The 21,619-nt window shown below is 39.0% G+C and overlaps 1 protein-coding gene across 4 annotated transcripts in view; it reads left to right on the top strand.

Moving 5' to 3' along the window:
* The window catches only part of Mtmr1 (myotubularin related protein 1), a 67,471-nt gene that overhangs the window by 42,459 nt on the left and 3,393 nt on the right, over positions 1-21,619 (top strand). For all 4 annotated transcript variants that reach the window (XM_055608752.1, XM_055608753.1, XM_055608751.1 and 1 more), the window contains 5 exons: positions 3,140-3,325; positions 4,317-4,523; positions 8,867-8,959; positions 14,685-14,798; positions 19,217-19,393. In XM_055608752.1, coding sequence (XP_055464727.1) covers positions 3,140-3,325; positions 4,317-4,523; positions 8,867-8,959; positions 14,685-14,798; positions 19,217-19,393 — 777 coding nt within the window. The remainder of the gene's footprint in view (positions 1-3,139; positions 3,326-4,316; positions 4,524-8,866; positions 8,960-14,684; positions 14,799-19,216; positions 19,394-21,619) is intronic.

Below are 21,619 nucleotides of genomic sequence, written 5' to 3'. Positions count from 1 at the left end.
GGACATTCCTAGCTGAAAGGTGCAGGGCTTGAAATAAGTTAAAAACCAAGTCAAGAGTTAACTGGCTTTGATATCTTGCTGGGTAGAGTCTTTCAGAGGTCTTCTGTGGCATGTTCCTGTCCTGTTTCCTGTTTTCTCCTCCTTCCGATGTTCTTCCCATTTGCTTTTCTGAGTGAGGATTGATCATCTTACTCAGTGTCCTCCTTCTTGCTTAGGTACTTTAGGTGATCAGATTTTCGTATGTTTATCCCATATTATATGCCCATGGCAGCTCATTCTCCAAGTAGGTACCCTAGTAAGGGGAACAGAGACTGTCTCTGACATGAACTCAGGGCTGGCTCTTTGATCACCTCCCTCTGAGTGGAGACCAGCCTTACCAGGCCACAGAGGAAGACATTGCAGCCAATCCTGATGAGACCTGATAGGCTAAGGTCAGATGGAAGGGGAGGAGGACCTGCCTCATCAGTGGACTTGGAGAGGGGAATAAGAGGAGATGAGGGAGGGAGGGTAAGATTGGAAGGGAATGATGGAAGGGGCTACAGCTGGGATACAAGTGAATAAACCGTAATTAATATAAAAAATTAGAATTAAAAAAAGAAAAAGTAAAAGAGGCATAAAAAATAGAGTTAACTGTTCAGTAGATGAAATTTAGCCTTTTCCCAGAATATGAAACACAAAGCTGTTTCCTAGATCCCAATGACAATGCCCTAATATCAGCCAGAAGTTTCAGAAGATAACTCAACACCCATTGTTTCCCACTTAACAGGCTGAAATACTGAATCAAAAAAGGCTCCCTGGCATAACAGACAAATGATTACCTAAGTTTCTTAATGACACTAGATATAACATGACTAAGGACTGCTGGTTCTATCTAGATAGACACCAAGCCCTTCCAGAACCTTTATCTAGTTCTTCTTAAGTGTTAGAGATGGTCTAGAGTTAATTATTTGACTCTAGTACAAAACCCAAAGAAGGAAATGAAGGGCCCAATCACCTGAGCTGCAGCATCTGTGCTGCCATGACAGGTTTCATAAAATACTGTAGGCCTGAGTTTCTTTTTCCTGGTAATGTTCCCATAGTTGCTTAGATCAAGTTCCTTTTTCTCAGAACATGAAACTATAGTTCATGGAAATGAGGTACAATAACTCAATAATCTCCCTGAAAATCAGAAACAATAGTCTAGTAATCACCTTAAAAAGTCCCCAAAGCACTTGAATAATACCTGAGCACTTTTTGTTAGCACTCTTTGTTATTTGAGCACACCTTGTTATGTGGACACTACATGAAGTCCCCCACCCCAGATTAGCACCAACCAATCAATTTATGACAACCTTGCTTCTGCTAAATGCAAACCAGTCATGTAACTGAAAGTCCTGTTCCTTGCTCAAACCATAACAAAACCCCAGCTTTGCAGCTGCTCGGGGCTCCCTCCTCAATCTACTGTGTTGCATGGTGGGAAACCTGAGCATAAGCCCAAAGTAAAGACTCTTGGTTCTTGCATATATGGTTAGCCTTCTGGTGGTCTTTGGGGTCTGTGATTTTGATATAACAACAGCACACAGTGAGGATTTGAAATGGTGAGAATGGATAGGACAATTGATATGTATGACTCTCAGCATGGTTACCTGAGGTGATGGCATCATTTCTTGAGGGTCTATTGGAGAAGGAATATATTGTATGAGAAGATGTTTGGTATTGAGTACAGAGAGGATCAAATGACTCAATGAGGAAAGTCAGCTGAGATAATTAAAGGACATGGGATACAAAGGAACTCAGAAAAAGTATGAGCTGTGAATATCAATGTGGAATATTTGTCATGTGGATGGATGACAAGGGAAGACAAAAACATTGTACATGGTATTCCACAACAATGTACAATGTAAAGAGAGAAGAGTAGGCCAGAAGTCTGAGGAAGACCAATATTTAAGGAAAACAGAGGAGAGGACAGAAAGGAAGAGAGCAGAAAGGAAAGAGGATAGAAGAGAGGAGATAAGAAGAGAGGGGTACAAATGGTCGAGGAAAGGAGAGTAGTGAGGGCAGAAGAGGAGAGGGAAGGGGGAAGTAAGGAGAGTATGAAGGAGTAAAGTTCCTTAGCAGGCAGGAGAGGCCAGGGAAGAAAGACAAGGCCCAGGGAGAAAGCCACCACTCCTACTACAAGAGGCAGGAATAGGAGGCAATTACTGTCAGATATAGCTTGTCCTCTATAAAGAAGCAGTCAGTTTTTGAGAATAAGAGGCTGGGTAGGTATGTACACTTGAATAGACATAATGAGTTGAAATGGCCTTTGTAGAGAATAGAGAGCTGGTAGGAGAAATGTAGTGGACCACCCAGCAGCACCTAAGGCCCAACTGAAGCTGGAGCTCATGAATCCAGAGCAGTTCTGATCTCTACATCATGAACCTTTTCTTCGAAAACATTAAGAAGCCCAGGATATGTACATGAGGAAGACACACAGGAGAACTGAAGTAGATTTCAAGGCAATAATGATTTTATTGGGCACTTACTTTATATCAAGCTGTAAACTGAGCATAGAAATCAGCCCCTAAAGAGCCAGTAGCCACTGGAGAGGATGCTCTGTGAGGTGATGAGCCAGAGTCTCATAGCTATATAGCATTTCAGCATAGAGGCAGCATGTATGAACTACAAACTGGAATGAACCTAGGGAACATAAAGTCAATTTGTTGTCTATAAGCTGATTATAACAATGCACATAGTACAAAGGCTCATTAATTAAACCAAGTCTATAGTGTTAAAAGGACGCTGCATACCAATTCTGTAACAGAACATGGGAATTAGGCATGTGGGGGAGGGGGTGTCTCAAGACAAAAAGGAAAGACAGTGAGAAAGGGAGCCCACTGATACCTTGGAAGAAGCAGGGTGTGAGGGTCAGAGAGTTCTAGAAAACGAAAATTTGTTGGACAGACCTGTATCTATCACAGCTAAACAGGGTTCTTTAGAGAAGCTGGTGATACTGGAAAACGTTATCTGTGCCTTCCTTAAGTTACTTTTGCTGAATATTTTGTCATTGCAATGAGAAAAGTAGAGCCTCTGTTCTAGAGGGTTCTAAGGTAGTCAGACTTTGTATGAATGGTAGAAAAGTTAATTCAAGAAGTGATGTTTATTTTTTGCTTTTTTATAGGCAAAGGGTGGAGGATATGAAAGTGAAAGTGCTTATCCCAATGCAGAACTTGTGTTCTTGGAGATCCACAATATTCATGTGATGAGAGAGTCACTTCGTAAGTTAAAGGAGATCGTGTACCCTTCTATTGATGAGTCCCGGTGGCTATCCAATGTGGATGGAACACATTGGCTGGAATATATAAGGGTAAAGAAGTTCAATATTTCATCTGCTTTCCAATTCAGACATCTAACCATCTGTTATAAATACTTCTATTTAAAGTGTTCTTTTTGAACATAACACATTAGTGCATCTTGGCTATGTAAGAAAACATTTGGACATTCTTCCTGGAAATAGTTGGACAATCCTCTCTGGGGGCTTTGCTGCAAAAAAATTCATAATGTTTTAATTATCAATTAACAACTTTGAGACAGGATCATGTAGCCCATGCTAACCTCCAGATTTGCTGAAGTTCATTTGATCTCTGATCCTACAGAGTCCACTTTCCTAGTGCTGGGTTTTTAAAAACTTGGGATTTTTTTAAAAGATGTGGTTTCATTTTTTAATTATATGTGTATGTGAGGGTTGTTATATACACATATGAGTGTCTGTGCCTGCAGATACCAGAAGATTATATTAGATCCCTAAAGGTGGAGCTACAGGTGTTTGTGAGCTGCCTGTGTTAGGTGCCAGGAGCCAAACAGTGAAAGAACAGTATGCACTCTTAATTGTTGTGCTGTCCTTCCAGCCCCAAGTTTCTTTGTTTTTAATGACAGGGTATTTCTATGTAGCCTGGGCTGCCTTTGAATTTACTACATAAACCAGACTGGCCTGAACTTGTTCTCAAATACTGGGATTATAGGTGTGCAATATACCTAGTAAGTCAGGTTTTTAACAGAATTTTGTAACCCTTCAATAAAGGACTCCATTTACTGTCATTATTTTTCATAGTTTAAAAAATACTTGGTGCTAATACTTCCTAGTGATTCTTAATTGGTTTTATGGTTGTTTGTTGTTGTTTATTTGTTTTGTGTTTTGTTTTGTTTGGGGTACTAGGGCTGGAACCTAGGGACTTAACCGAAGTAGAGCCTCCACCCTAGATGGCATTCTGGTATGGTATATTGACCAGAACAGCCAAACCTTTTCACTGAATTATCTTATATAGCAGTTAGTACTTAATACCTTTTCTTTTCTGAAGGTACTTCTTGCTGGGGCAGTAAGAATTGCTGATAAAGTAGAATCTGGGAAAACTTCTGTTGTTATCCACTGCAGTGATGGGTGGGATCGAACATCCCAGCTCACATCTCTGGCAATGCTGATGTTGGACAGTTTTTACAGGACCATTAAAGGATTTGAAGCTCTCATAGAAAAGGAGTGGATAAGCTTTGGACACAGGTTTGCACTGGTATGTTGATCTGGATTATGTGTAATTGTTGTATTATCTCACATACATGGCATTTGGTAACATATAATATAATTATATACATGAGCTTCTTTTTTCCTTTGCACCAGACTTGAATTTCCATAATACAATACCATGGACCTCCACATTTAATGTTCCTAGAAGGATTTATTTTGTATAGTTACGCCTTTCTTTTAAAATGAAGTTACATTCACATAACACAGAATTAATCATTTTTAAGTGCTCAAAATAGTGTCCTATATTACACTCACAATGCTTTGTAAACATTACGTCCTTCTAGTCCCCAATCCTATTTGTCGCCTCAAATGGAAACTCTCTATACATTAGTCAGTACACTATTCCCCCTTCCCTTCAGTCTCCAGGCTCCTAATCTGCTTCTAAAAGACTCATGAGATATCTGTAATTGGTTGATTCCGTATGGAAATGTGATGTTTTCCATAACAAAGAACCATAGACTGGGTAACACAAATCACTGTATTTTCTCACTGTTATGGAGGCTAGAAGTCCAAAATGAAGTTTCAATTTGAGAAGATGAATTTTCCAGAATGTATGGTGCTAATGATTATAAAACAATACGTAATACTATTGAACTGTATATTTAAGCATTGTTTTAACCTCAATCCTCACGTGGAAAGACAAATGGGATGGACACTAGAAAAAGGAGAAAACAGGAAAACAGGACAGGAGCCTACCACAGAGAGCCTCTGAAAGACTCTACCCAGCAGTGAATCGAAGCAGATACCGAGACTCAGAGCCAAACTTTGGGCAGAGTGCAGGGATTCTTATAAAAGAAGGGGGAGATGAAAGACCTGGAGATGATAGGCGCTCCACAAGGAAAGTAACAGAACCAAAACATCCAAATACCAAAGACACAAAGGTCTTTTCTGAGACTGATACCCCAACCAAGGACCATTCATGGAGATAACCTAGAACCCCTGTTCAGATGTAGCCCATGGCATCTCAGTGTCCAAGTGGGTTCCCTAGTGAAGGGAACAGGGACTGTCTCACATGAACTTGGTGGCTGGCTCTTTGAGCAGCCTTAGCAGGCCACAGAGGAGGACAGTGCAGCCAGTCCTCATTAGACCTGATAAGCTAGGGTCAGATGGAAGGGGAGGAAGACCTCCTCTATCAGTGGACTTGGAGAGAGGAAGGAAGGGTAGGATTGGGAGGGAATAAGAGAGGGGTCTATAGCTGGGATACAAAGTGAATAAACTGTAATTAATATAAAAATAAAATTTTAATTAAAAATATTTTCTGGGAAAAAAAGAATTATTTTAACCATTGGTTACTTTTATGTTGCATATTTTATCATAATTAAAAATGTAAATGGAGAAGGGCTGCAGACATTGCTTAGTAGTTAAGAGTACTTGCAAGCTCTTGCAGAGGATTTAAGTTCAGTGCCAAGTACCCACATGGCAGTTCTTTTTTTAATTTTTATATTAATTACAGTTTATTTACTTTGTATCCCAGCTGTAGACCCCTCCCTTATTCCCTCCTAATCACACCCTTCCTTTCTTATCTCCTCCTGCCCCTCTCTAAGTCCACTGATAAGGGAGGTCCTCCTCCCCTTCCATCTGACCCTAACCTATCAGGTCTCATCAGGATTGGCTGTAATGTCCTTCTCTGTGGCTTAGCAAGGCTGCTCCTCCCCTGGGGGGGTGGGAGGTCAAAGAGCCTGCTACTGAGTTCATATCAGAGACAGCCCCTCTTCCACTTACTAGAGAACCCACTTGGATACTGAGCTGCCTTGGGCTACATCTGAGTAGGAGTTCTAGGTTATATCCATGCATGGTCCTTGGTTGGAGAATCAGTCTCAGACCCCTGTCCCCAGATATATTTGGTCCTTGTGGAATTCCTGTCCAGGTCTTACTAACTCCCTCTTCTTTCATGATTCCCTGCATTCTTCCCAAGGTTTGGTTATGAGTCTTAGCATCTGCTTTGATACATTGCTAGGTAGAGTCTTTCAGAGGTCCTCTATGGTAGGCTTCTTTAAAGTCCAAGTGGATCAAAGACCTCAACATAAAACCAGACACACTAAATCGATTAGAATAAAAAGTGGGGAAGAGCCTAGAACGCATTGACACAGGAGACAACTTCTTTAACAGAACACCAACAGCACAGGCTCTAAGATCAACAATTAATAAATGGGAACTCATGAAATTGAAAAGCTTCTGTAAAGCAAAAGACACTGTTGTCAGAACAAAACGACAGCCTACAGACTGGAAAAGGATCGTCACCAACCCTATATCTGACAGAGGGCTAATATCCAGAATTTATAAAGAACTAAAGAAGTTAAAAAGCAACAAATCAGGCAATCCAATTAAAAAATGGGGTACGGAGCTAAACAGAGAATTCTCTGTAGAGGAATATAGAATGGCAGAGAAACACTTAAAGAAATGGTCAACTAGCCATCAGGGAGATGCAAATCAAAACGACCCTAAGATTTCACCTTACACCCATCAGAATGGCTAAGAGTAAAAACTCAAATCATATGTCAGTTCTTAACCACCTGTAACTCCAGGTCCAGGGCATGCATTAGCCAGCCTCTGTCCTCACACACATTATACATATAAATAAAAACAGACAAATCTCTAAAGTAAAACAAATCACCCAAAACAACAGAACTAAACACCTACCCTATCTAATGAAAACAAGGTAATTCTACGAGGTTTTGCTTTTGCAGCAGGGGCCAAGGGAGCCCTTTTGCTCCCACTGTGTGGCCCTCACTGGCCTGGGACTTACTATGTATGCCAGGCTGCACTCAAACTCACAAAGATCCACCTGCTTTTTTCTCACAGGTGCTCTGATTAAAGGCATGTGCCACCATACATAGCATATCTGAGATTTTTTAAAAATAATTTTGTAATTTATTTTTTCAAATGTTTATACATGTGCACAGTGTGTTTTGATTTTATTCCTTTTTCTCTACCTCCTTCTAACTCCTCCTGGAACCCACCACTCTCATTGTTAGATGCTGTCATTACTTGGTCATTTCCTTGTCATATCCTTCCGGATGGCAATTTCATTGATTATTTTCCAAGCTCTCTATGTGGGGATTGAATAATTCTGCTCCATGATAATTTCTTTCTTATCCTTTTGCTCATTTGGAAACTTATCTTAGAACACCCACTCTATAGATGTTTTTTTATGCATTGAACTTTCAATGCTTCTAGCAAGTCTCTTTATGTGGTTGGGAATATTACCTTTAAGTTTAAATGCATTACTATAAAATACCAAAGGTATGAAGTGTATTTCTTGACTTGCTTGAGGAAAAAAATCTGTCCAATTACGATTTTAAGAGTGAGATTTTGGGTTCTCCAAGTCAGGCAAAGATGTATAGCACTTATAGCATCTTTAGCAGTGTTTTTTTCACTGTCAGAATTACTGTCATTTCTTATTATATGTGTGTATGTGTATGACGTTTCATGTGTGTGAATGTGTAGAGGCCAATGGTTGACATCAAGAGGTCTTTGCCTACCCTTTTCCACATTTGAGACAAGTTTCTCACTGAACTTGGACCTCACAATTTAGCCTAGACAGGATAGCAAGACTCCAGGGTCTCCTGTCTATGCCACCCATTATTAAGGTTATAGGCATGTGCCACCATACCCAGCTTTTACATGGGTGCTGGAAACCCATGCTCAGGTCCTCTGTTTGGGTAGCAAGCACTTTCCACACTGAGCCATTTCTTCGGCCTTCTTCCTGATATTTATAAAATACTTCCTACTTTGTAAATTACTAATTAATCTTCCTACACTTGGCATTATACACTTGGTGTAGCCCTCGATCCCATCATTTTAACTGAAAAGTTTGCTAGCCAATTTGTCTTTCTTGGTGTCAACTATATTAAAGAAATATCATAAAACCACCACCATGTAAATATAGAGTAAACTGTAATTTTGTTTTCTAAAAGAAGGGAAAGTCCATTTAGTTTAATTAATTCTTATTTCTAATTATATAGTCATTTATTTTTTAAGTCTTACAAAATACTGCATTTTGTCATGGTATTTTCATACTATATATCATTATGCTCTGATTTTCTAAATCATCCTTCTTACAAACAAATTTGAGTGCCTGTGATGAGCAGGAATTCACTTAGGCATGATGAGACATGACTGGGCAATTTAAGTGACTTTTCAGAGGATCATAGCCTATTCATATATATGCATATTCTATCTCTGTGTGTATATATATATGTATATATGCATATGCTATGTGTGTATATATATTTATATGTATATATACATAGCACATATATGCATATATATGATAAATATGTATTATATTTATGTGTTATGTATATAAAACCTTTTGGTTCTTTTCAGAGAGTAGGCCATGGTGATGACAACCATGCAGATGCTGATCGATCACCTATATTTCTTCAGTTCATTGATTGTGTTTGGCAGATGACAAGACAGGTGAGAGATTTTAAGTGTTATTTCTGACCTATGTCTTTGTTTCAAATATATCTTATAGGTAAAAATTAAATTTCCATTGCTGCTTCATTCAAAATGAGGGTATGTGTGTTAAACATAGCCCCTTCTAGTACTCAGTACAGTTTGATTCTCATTCACTTAAAGATGTGAACAGAACATTCGAAACAATTTTCTTCTGCTGGTGGTTTTGGTTAATCCCCTTATCCATATTTAATTCTGCTTCTTCTTTTCCCCTTTTGTCAGTCCCCTGCTGAGCACTTACTTCAATATTTCGTCCCACATTAGAACTTCTAGTTAAGCAAGTCAGTCCAAGGCATCTGAGGATATTCACATTGAGAAAAATGTGTGTCTGAGAGCCAATAATAGAGAGGAAGCTTAGAAGTTTTGTGTTTTGTTTCTGTTTTTATTTTTGTCCTTAACTATTGTTTTAGCCTCCTAACTCCATTGAGCACGGCTCTGATATTTTGTTTGTTTGTTTGTTTGCTGTTTCAAGACACGGTTTCTCTGTGAAGCCTTGGCTGTCCTGGACTTGATTTGTAGTCCAGGCTGTCCTCAAACTCACAGAGATCAGCCTGCCTCTGCCTCCCATAGTGCTTGGATTACAGGCTTGCACCACCTTACTCAACTTGAGCAGGGCACTGATAAGCAAGGGAACTTCTAGAGATCTTCCCTTCCTGTTAGTCAGGCCCTGCAGCTTCATTACAAGTAAGTCCCACTCAGATTTTTCCCTGGGATTGGAGACTTTGTCAGGGACATGAACTTGGAAACAAAAAGAATGAAGGAAGAGGCAAGAGAACAGTCTTTTCCAGTGTTTTCTATTCAGCCTGGCTTGAGTGAGACTGAGGACCAGGGGCTAGAATGCTATCCTTCCTGTGTATCTGTAAGAAGCTCCTAGTCATTTTCAGGTACTCCTCCAAATGGCCTTCATGTTCATGCTTAATGCTCCTGAAAGTCTTTTCAAACTTCTCAGAGAACATTTATGTCCTTGCTTGTTTGCTCACTGTGGGTACTGCTACTGGTGGAAGTGTGTTGAAATGAGAAAAATGTCAAGAACAAATATATTCCCTCTGCTGCCCTCCCTATCACAGTGTGGACTGCTTCCCAGGAGCATCCCGTGGGAACCTGGTAGCCATACTAGCTCTAGACCCACACAGACCTGCTGATGCTCAAGAGGTAGAGCCCAACACTCTGGGGCTCCCAAGCCCTCCTGGCACTTCTGATGTTTGAGAATACAAAGCTAGACCAGGCCAGCTGTAACTTGAACCAGCACATGAATCTTCTGAGGTTCTTATTGAAATACTAGAACCTGAATCAGTAGTTTGCAGAGCTGCCTTTTTGATGCTATGGGTTCACGGACTGAGGCAAGGACAGTGGTTCTCACTCTTTAATATAGATCCTCATGTTGTGGTGACCCCCCAACCATAAAATTATTGTCATTGGTACTTCATAATTAATTTTGCTACTGTTATGGATCATAATGTAAGTATTTTTGGAGACAGATATTTGCCAAGGGGTTCACAACCTACAGGTCTACCTTTAAACCTGGGAAGCAAGGGGAGAGTTTATAGAGTAGATCTTATAGGCCATCACTTGGAATGGACTCTTCCCTGTAGATTTAGCATCAGCAAGCTGACAGGGGTCTTATGTTAACTGAGTTTCCTATAGTAGAGAATTAAAAAAAAATAGTCTAAGGGGAGAATACCCAAGTGAAAGGCAACAGAAAAGGCAGGCTGAAATGTCCTAGCGGCTAGCTGGAAGTCTTTTCATTTATAGTACCCTACTAATGACAAAACTTAGTGGTTATTACATTTAGATCAAGAAAAGAAAGTATGAAACACATTTCAGAAAAATTACCTTGAAAATTAAGTGCAAAAAAATCCATCTGGTAACAATCTCGTGGATATGAACTAGGTTCATTTTCCCAAAATGCTTCTGAACATGCACATTGGCATGCACATGTGTGTCTGTGCCTTCAAATTGATTTCTGTTCCTCATACTGATTAATACTTATTTTTACCTCTAATCTGTTATTTTTGTATTGCTTATTGGTTTTTAAGAAGGAAAATAAGAGGTTGGATGCAGTAGTTCAGGGGCCCCTCGTAACTCTCTGATACTATTCATTAAATATGTGTATAATTTTCCTTAAAATAACATTAGTACTTGAGAGGAAGAGATTAGTGGTTTTTAGCTATAAGTTAATAAATTATGTTTATATGTAACAAGGTCATAAATATTTATCCATGTAATACATGTGCTTATTTTTCATTTGCATAACTGCTAAATTGAGTTCAGTCAGTATAAAGTCAGAAAAAAAATCTCAGAATACAATGAGCTATTTTGTATATAGACAAACTATGACAAAAAGAACTAGGGAAAATGCTTGAGGGAACCTTTAGCATCTTAGAAAATTTCTATAGCATCTATAGTCTAAAGGAACATTACCCTTTGGGATAGTTCTTGATCCTTTTGTTCCTCAAGCAGTACAAAATTTCCGTGTACATTATGATGTATTTTTGAGACTACATTTTAGGTAAATTATATAGTCTCTGGATGAAGACAAGAAAACGAACTACAGCTTATAGAAACTTATCCTCTGTTTGCAATTCTCTGGCATTACCACTATCCATGTTGAATTCCTTCCTAAATTAAATTTACTGCAACAGTTTTCTTTGAGCAATTGCAATCTTGATCCATCCACCCAGTAGGAGTAGATGGAACCTGGGTTGCTGGTTTTCATGAGTGCTGTGGGGCTTGAGCTGAGCCTTGCCTACTTTATTCTCCCATACCTGGCACTCAGTTGGCCACACTAAACCGGTAGTACTGGCACTTGAATACATCCATCCAAGCTTTTAGATCTAGAATATAGACTCATAGACTAGGTATAAATATTCAATGTCTCATTCTTCTCAGACTGATGTCCTGCTTACTAGCCTAACAATAATTAGGAAACCCATGTGTCAGTAATCCTAGTTGTCACTCAGGAGATGTCAAGATTAGACTTGACAATGTGCAAGCATGATTCTGACTAGATAATAGTATTTGTGTGTTTTAGAAGTAGTAGGGATTGAATCTGGAGCCTTGTGCAATCTAAACAAGTGTTTAATAACTGAACTACCTGATTCCTGCCCAAGAATAAGTCTTCAGTGTAAACTGACTTAATGTAAATATGCTAGGTACCTCTGTTTATTTACTTTTGTTCCGGCTTCCTTTGCTTCATTTAGCAGAGTCTATTTCAGTGTTTTAAATAAAACTCTGGCACATGGTAGGCACTCAGTACAGTCCTGCTGTTGGGACTATTATTATTTTCAGATGTCTCACGGCTGGTAAATTGCTGTTACTGGCTGTAAGCTATTGGCAGTGCTCATAATCTTCACAGAAATTCTGAACAACCACATTCATTATGCATTGCCTAAAACAATTAAGGTGACCATGTGGTTTTCTTCTTTGATCTGTTAATAAGATTAATTATAGTAATTTATATTTTTGTAACATTGATTTTCACTGTTAAACCAGCCTTGCATTCCTCTAGAATAAACCAGACTTGGCCATGTAATATTGCCTTCTTATACACTGCTAGATTCAGTTTAAACATTGGTAATAATTTAGAAGCATGAGTTCATGGGATTGTATGTGTGAGAGAGACCTTAAGAATGAGTAATCTCCTTTGATAGTCTGCAGGGCAGAGCCTTTCAGAGGCCCTCTGTGGCAGGTTCCTAACTTGTTTCCTGTTTTCTTCTTCTGATGTCCATCCTCTTTGCCTTTCAGGGTGGGGATTGAGCGTTTTAGTCACGGTCCTCCCTCTTAGTTTCTTTAGGTGTACAGATTATAGTAGGTTTATCCTATATTATATGTCTATATGAGTGAGTATATACCGTGTGTGTCTTTCTGCTTCTGGGATAGCTCACTCAGGATGATCCTTTCCAGTTCCCACCATTTACCTGCAGATTTCATGATTTCCTTGTTTTTCATTGCTGAGTAATATTCCATTGTGTAGATGTACCACAATTTCTGTATCCATTGTTCATTTGAGGGGTATATGGTTGTTTCCAGCTTCTGGCTATTACAAATAAAGCTGCTACAAACATGGTTGAGCAAATGTCCTTATTGTGTACTTGAGCCTTTTTTGGATATATGCCTAGGAGTGGTATGGCCGGATCTTGAGGAAGTGCTATTCCTAGTTGTCTGAGAAAGCGCCAGATTGATTTCCAGAGTGATTGTACAAGTTTACATTCCCACCAGCAGTGGAGGAGGGTTCCCCTTTCTCCACAACCTCTCCAGCATGTATTTTCACTTGAGTTTTTGATCTTGGCCATTCTGATGGGTGTAAGGTGAAATCTCAGGGTCTTTTTGATTTGCATTTCCTTTATGGCTAATGAGGTTGAGCATCTCTTTTTTAAGTGTTTCTCTGCCATTCGATATTCTTCTATCGAGAATTCTGTTTAGCTCTGTTCCCCTGTTCCCCATGTTTTAATTTGATTACTAGGTTTGTTGCTTTTGAGCTTCTTTAGTTCTTTATATATACTGGATATTAGCCCTCTGTCAGATAGAGGGTTGATGAAGATTCTTTCCCAATCTGTAGGCATTCATTTTGTTTTGATGATGGTGTCCTTTGCTTTACAGAAACTTTTCAGTATGAAAGCAGATGCTGAGACTTATGGCCAACTGTTGGGCAGAGTGCATAGAATCTTATGAAAGAAGTAGGAAATAGTAAGATATGGAGAGGACAGGAGCTCCACAGGAGAGCAACAGAACCAAAAAATTTGAACATAAGGGTCTTTCCAGAGACTCATACTCCAACCAAGTACCATGCATGGAGATAACCTAGAACCCCTGCACAGATGTAGCCCACGGCAGTTCAGTGTCCAAGTGGGTTCCATAGTAGTGGAACAGGGACTGCCTCTGACATAAACTGATTGGCCTGCTCTTTGATCACCACCCCTTGCGGAGAAAGCAGCCTTACCAGGCCACAGAAGATGACAATGCAGCCACTCCTGATGGGATCTGATAGACTAGGATCAGAAGGATGGAAAGGAGGACCTCCCCTATCAGTGGACTTGGGGAGGGACATGCGTGAAGAAGGGGAGGGAAGTTGAGATTAGGAGGGGAGGAGAGAGGGGTTTATGGAGGAATACAAAGTGAATAAACTATAATTAATAAAAGTTAAAAAAAGAATTAGTAATCTGTAATATGTTTAGATCTAGTCACACATTCTGTTCTTCTTGAATCACTTTTGATAAATGTTGAACATGGAAAGTTCCTCCCCACTCTGTGACCTGCAGTGTACCTCCAGGCAAAAATCAGGTTCAATAACTGCTCTTTTCGTTGACTTGTGTTTTCTCAAGGGCCATAGCAATTCCATGTTGCCTACTGCCAGAATCTAAGGACATATATTTTGTCTTTATTGTATTTTATCTACCTTTCTAGTTCTTTCTGTCAAAATGGTAAATCTGAGCTTTGTTCTACCATCTGAGAAACTGGAAGCTATCTGGTTTTCAGGTATTAAGGAACACAACAAATTGTGTTGGGTATAGTTGTTTCTTAACCAGATCTATCAGCTTGGACTTGAAATTCTCAATTAGCTAAAAGACTGTTTGCTTTTTAATCTGACCATATTCCATATTGTAGTCCATCTCATACACAAATAAGGAATATGACTTTTTTTTAATTAGACTTCAAAACTAAACTTTATTTTTCCTCTTCATTTAAGTTCCCTTCAGCATTTGAGTTTAATGAATTACTCTTGATTACAATTTTGGATCACCTCTATAGCTGTCTTTTTGGGACCTTTTTATGCAACTGTGAACAACAACGCATCAAAGAGGTAAGTGTATATGCTTCCCCTATTGTTCAGGCATCTTTTCTAGTAAACTCTACCAGAAGGGGCTTGAATGGAATGAGGACTTGGCTCCTGGTCCTATTGCTGCTTGTAATGCCACAGGGTAGTGGGAGAGATGACCTAGATCCCTTTCCAAGATTTTAGCAGTCTAAGCATAGGTATCTAATATAAGCCTCTTATAGAGGCAGGAACCCAACAAGCCCAAAGCCCTCCAAGGTGTAGGACAAAATCCATACTTCCATAGCCCAGTATGATGGGACCCTGTTAACTTATTTATTTATTTATTTATTTATTTATTTATTTATTTATTTATTTATTTATTTATATCCTCATCACAGCTCTCCTCTCTTCCTACTTGAATCCCCTATGGATACCAACCCACCCTGGGACATTAAGTGGCTGCAAGATTAAGTGCATTCTCTCCCACTGAGGCCATGTCCAGCTAGGGCAATGGTATCCAAAGGAAGGCATCAGAGTCAGAGGGCCCCCCCGTTTCAGTTGTTGGGGGACCCACATGAAGACCAAGCTGTACATCTGCTACATATGTACAAGGGACTTAGGACCAATCCTTGCATTCTCTTTGGTGGTTCAGTCTCTGTGAGACCCCATGGGCCCAGGTTAGTTGACTCTGTAAGTCTTCTTATGGAGTCCTTGACCCCTCAGGTTCCCTCAATCCTTCTCCCAATTCTTCCATAGGATTCCCTGAGTTCTGTCTAATGTTTGGTTCTGGGTTTCTGCATCTGTTTCCATCAACTTCTAGGTGAAGCCTCTCAGAGGAGTTATGCCAGGCTCCTCTGAGAGTTGCATAGCAGAGTAAGATTAATAGTGTCAGGGATTGATTCTCCTTAATGGGATGGGTCTCAAATAGGACCAGTCATTGCTTGGCCATTCCCTCAGTCTTTACTCCATCTTTGACCCTGCACATCTTGTAGGCAGCACTAATTTTAGGACAAAGGTTTTGTGGATGGGTTGGTGTCTACACACCTATGAACACTTAATTTTTGACCAAAAAAAAAGCCAAAACATACAGTGAAAAAAGAAAGCATTTTCAACAAATAGTACCAGTCTTCATATAGAAGATGTCTACATATAGAGGAATGCAAATAGATCCATATTTATCACTCTGCACACAACTAAATTTCAAGTGGATCAAAGACCTCAACATAAAACCAAATACACTAAATCTAATAGAAGAGAAAGCTGGCAATAGCCTTGGACTCATTGGCACAGGAAACAACTTCCTGAACAGAACACCAACAGCTCCGGCTCTAAGATCAACAATGGAACCTCATGAAACTGAAAAGCTTCTGCAAGGCAAAGGACACTGCTAAGAGGATAAAACAGCGGCCTATAGATTGGGAAAAGTGCTTTACCAATCCTACATCTGAGAGAGGGCTAATATCCAAAATATATAAAGAACTCAATAAATTAGAGAACAACAAAACAAATAACCGAATTAAAAAATGTGGTACAGAGATAAGCAGAGAACTCTCAACAGAGGAATCTCTAATGGCTGAGAAAAACTGCCCTTAGTCATCAGGGAAATACAAATAGAAATGACCCTGAGAATCTACCTTAAACCCATCAGGATGGCTATGATCAAAAACTCAAGTGGGACAATACATGCTTCAGAGAATGTGGAGCAAGGGGAACCTTCCTCCATTGCTGATAGGAGTGCAAACTCATATAACCACTTTGGAAAGCAATCTGGTAGTTTCTCAGAAAAAATGGAAATAGTTCTACCTCAAGAGCAAGCTATACCACTCCTGGGACTATACCCAAAAGATGTTAAACCATACAAAAAGGACACTTGCTCAATCAACTATGTTCATAGCAGCTTTTTTCATAATAGCCAGAACCCTGTTAACTCTTTAAAAAAGATTTTAAATAATTTTTATTTTATATGAATAAATATGGTGCCCAAAGCGGCCATAAAAGAGCATCATATACTCTAGAACTGGAATTCTAGACAAGATGAGCCACCATGTGGGTGCAGGGAACCAAACCCAGGTCCTTGTAAGAGTGGCAAGGGTTTGTAATCGCTGAGCCATCTTTCTAGCTCCTCTGTTCACTTTTTAATTTTAAAAAGGGGAGACTAAATAGTAAATATAATGGCATGTGAATTGAATCTCAATGAAATTGTTTAAAGCAAAACAAAAGAAACCCTCAACAGCAGAATAAAATCCATGAGCTGTATCTTTACCAATTGTTGTAAAGTAGGGAATACAAGATTTATTCTTTATTTAAATAAAAGATCAACATAGATTGCATAACACAAAATTTACTTAATCTGAATATTACAGTTCAGTGTAATCACAGATATTTAATTTCATAAATATTTTATCCATCCCTTTTAGAAGTCCCCTATTAATTACAAGTTGCTTTCTATTTTCCCGGCACCTAGAATCTGCATATTCTGGACATGTCCTATAATTGGACTTATACATTAGGTGCATATTTGTGAGTGACCTACTCTACCTAGTGTAAAAATTTCAAGGTTCATCCATATGCCAGCACATTCCTTTTTGTGGTTAAATAATATTCCTTTATATGAATAGAGCACATTTTGTGTGTCTGTTCATCAGCTGATATTCAATTGTTTTCTTTTTGTGGCTCTTGAATAATGTTCCTATAAATGTTCATGTACAAATTCCATTTCTTGGCTGTATTTTTTTCATGGATATGTATCTAAGAATGGAGTGATTGGACTGACTCTCTGTTTAACCTTTTGTAGAACCTTCAGATTATTTTCCAAATTGATTGTTCCATTTTCAATCTTAGTAGTAATATTCTACAAGTTTTCGTCTCCCTATATTTGCTGGTGCTTATTATTTTTCTTTTAAAAGAAATAACCATATCATAGATAGTGTAATAAAATTTTTGCTTACATTTCCCTAATGATAAATGATATTGGGCATCCTTTCATGTGCTCATTTGACATTTGTATATCTTCTGTGGGAAATATCTATTCAATTCTTTGTTCATTTTTCAATTAAGTTATTTGTCTTTAAAAATCTTGATTTGTCTGTTTTTATAAAGTTTTATATACATATGATTTACAAAGTTTTTCTCTCATTCTATGGGATTTTTTACTGTCTTGAAGCACAAAAGTGTTTAACTTTGATGACATCAGATTTTTTTTTATGTTGTTTGTTCTTTTGATATTATAGCTAAGAAATCATTGCTTAACCAAGGCCACAGAGATTTGATCCTGGTTTTCTTCTGAAACTCTTACAAATTTAGCTCTTGCATTTCTGTCTGTGTTACATTAGCAGTTATTATTTGTTTAGCATTTAGTAAGATTTCCACTCAATTCTTTTAGGTTGGCTGTCTAGTTGGCTGTCACAGTACTATTTGTTGGAAAAACTTGCTTTCTCCATTGAGTTGTGTCATTATCCTTGTTGAAAATCAGTTAAATGAATCTGGGCATGATGGCACATGCCTTTAATCCCAGGAGAGCCAGGGTTTATATAGAAAAACCCTGTCTTGAACCCCCACCCTCAAATCAGTTGACTGTAAAGGTGACACATGTTAATTTCTGTGCTCTTTTTTTATTCCATTGACCTACATGTATATCTTTATACCAGCAACACTGGTATTAATTATTATAACATTATAATAAGTATGAGTCTTCCCACATCTTCCTTTTTCAATATTGCTTTGGCTATTCTGGATCCTTTGACTTATTAGTGATGTTTCTTTTATAAATAAAATATATAAATAATGAGGTGGTCATAATCCTGTTAGAATCCTATAAGCTTATAGTTCCTGTGAAAATATACCTCATAGAAAGTAGGCAGTCCCATGAGCTACAAAGTGGGAGAACATTTACTTGGTCTTATTTTTTATTTGTGTGAATATTTCACTTTTTAATCCATTGTTTAATGTTTATTTGCCCTAATGTACCCACCCATTTTGCTGTTTTTATTCAGATAAGCAAATAAAATTGTTACATTTCTAAAGTGTATACTGTAAAATTGAGAGGGAGATATAATGTGATGGAATATACTTCTATACAAAGCTTCTCCAGCCTGCAGATAACTACGCCATTTCAAATTCTACCAGCATTTCTGAATATGAAGAATCACAAAACCTCAATCCAGAATACAATATGTATTTGTTATTGATGAGCCTGCTTATACTGTAGATATTAGAAAGTTCTTATTCATCTTCTTACAGATATAGCTACCAAATATTGCCTAACTTCACTGTTTTCTGGGATATCACACATGTCATCTGTAGCGTGAGGCTGCATGTAGCCAGAAAGGTAGGGCTCAGTAATGTGCCTAGATTTTTTGGTGTTGAATTCAGTTCAGTTCATTATCCAAATTATTTTCTTTATGTACTACTAATCCTTGTGGCTGACAAGAACTTATTTCAGTGTACTGGTTTTTGTTTTACAGGATATATATACAAAGACTATATCTCTATGGTCTTATATCAATAGCCAACTAGATGAATTTTCAAATCCTTTCTTTGTGAATTATGAGAACCATGTGTTATATCCTGTTGCTAGCATGAGTCACTTGGAATTGTGGGTCAATTACTATGTACGATGGAATCCGCGGATGAGACCACAGGTAATTTTCTGTTTTTCTTCTTTTCATAAGAGTATTCATTTCTTTCCAAGTGAAAATGGTGTTGTAAAAATGTGTGAGTAGTCCACTGATAGGGGAGGACCTCCTCCCCCTTCATTTGACCCTGTTTTATCAGGTATCTTCAGGGCTGGCTGCAAAGTCCTCCTCTGTGGCCTAACAGGACTGCTCCTCCCCTTGGGGGGGGGGGGAGGTCAAAGAGCTTGCTATTGAGATCCTGTTAGCAATAGTCCTTGTTCCGCTTACTTTGGAAAACTACTTGGTTACTGAGCTACCATGGGCCACATCTGAGCAGAAGTTCTAGATTATATCCATAGATGGTCCTTGGTTGAGTGTCAGTCTCAGAAAAGACCCTGTGCCCGGATATATTTGAAAAGGGGCAGGGAGGAGACCAGGGAGGGAGTGTGGGGTTGGGGAGGGAATGAGGGAGCGGGATACAGCTGGGACACAGAGTTAACAAAATGTAACTAATAATAAAAATAAAAATAAAAAAAGGAAAAAAAATGTGTGAGTAGTAGATACTGACCTACTAAAGGTATATTGCTCCTATAAGTCAAGGTTCCATGTTTTGTGCTCCCATTCCAGAAGGTTTCTCCCACATACACACCCCAATACCATTTACTGAGTTAGAGTTCAAGCTGTTAGATGTCTGCATTCTAGTGATGAAATGGTAGAAAATATCATCTCCTCCTGTGTTTGGTTCTGAATCTAAATTGTGTACCTATGGAGATAGTGAAGACTTGTGGAAAGTACACCAAGGTTCACTTATAGCATGATATAGGAAGAGGGTATATGATACACCTTGGAAGAAGAGTAAATTTTCCCTACCCTGCTTTCACAGTAAAGTAACATGTTTTGAAATTAAAAAAAAAAAAATACAGTGTACAACAGAAGCCAGTCAACCAAGTTCTATTCCCAAGGTCATGTATGGGTTACTGATGAAGGTAACATGATCTATGGGTGTGGCAGATAAGACAGAGGTCCTAAGGGACGAGTAAAGTATTTGCCCAGTACACAGTGGCCTCTGGAGCCAGCCTGTGCTATGTAAAAATATATTGTTATATAATAATATTACATATTATTATTATTACTCTCTATATATCTCTTCCTATAGCCTGACAAAATGGACCGTTTCTTTTTTTAAGCTTCCTGAGGCATCTGGCTGCTTTTGCTCAGTCTTTCTCCTACTGTTAGTCTTGTTATGGTCTTTCTCATCCCAATAAGAGGGATAATCACCAATAGCACTCACTGTGGTCTAGTTTCAAGTGTTTGAGGGTATAGAAGCAAGACCTGATGAGAGGTGGGCTGGAAAGGCAGACTGGGGTTTAGAGGATATCACTATTAGTCCTGAGGAAGTAGCCACAGAGGTGTGGTATGTAGTGAGCCATATTGTCCTCCTGAGGCATAGGACCAGTCCAATAACTGCTGTGTGTACAATGAATGGGAATGGAAACAAAACTCCCAAGACCTGCCCATGCCTCCGTTGTCCCCCAGCATCACCCCACCCTGAGAAATCTATAAGGGAAAGGCTGAGTCTTGGGTCTCTAGGCTCCTAGTAGGTACTAAGGATGTTTGTTAGCTTAGAAAGCTGGGTATGGTGAACATAAATACTGGGACCTTGCCATCTTTGTTATGCTCTCCCACCATCATTAGGGGGTCTAAAAGATAATCAGAGTGAAGCAATGAAGAAGTGCTAAGTGGGACACAAAGGACTGGTCTCTCTTGGGCACGTGTCCCCTAGCATTGCCCTCCAGGGGCTTTCTGCGAGCTCCTCTTCCAGTTGATGAAAACACAGAGCTCTATGTTGAAGAAAGTGCTGACTTAACAGAAGTGTTTGCAGTCAGTGGAGCTATTTATAAAAATGCATGAGTACAGGGCTAATGGAGCAGGGATCTCATATGAACACTGCTTCGCCTGGCAGCTGGGAAGAAGCTACTTGCATTTCTGAATGCTCCAAAGACTGCCTGGCTTAGAGTCTGCACTCGGAAGCCTTGGTAGACTTGGGATTGCACCTGAACCTGTTTGCTCCTTCTTGAGAGTAAAGGCAATGGAGGGTGAGGATGACCTGTCCTCCCCACTGCCTTTTCATGCCTAGCTCGTCCCTGGGAGCTTTGGGACAGCCTGGGTAACCACCTAAAGCTCCTAACTTGTGGAGACAGATAGTTTAGTTAGTTAGTTAGTTAGTTAGTTAGTTAGTTAGTTAGTTAGTTA

Source organism: Psammomys obesus, unplaced genomic scaffold, assembly GCF_907164565.1.
Source record: "Psammomys obesus unplaced genomic scaffold, mPsaObe1.curated_primary_1811, whole genome shotgun sequence".
Taxonomy (NCBI): Eukaryota; Metazoa; Chordata; class Mammalia; order Rodentia; family Muridae; genus Psammomys; species Psammomys obesus.
This window is presented reverse-complemented; position numbering and strand designations above follow the sequence as displayed.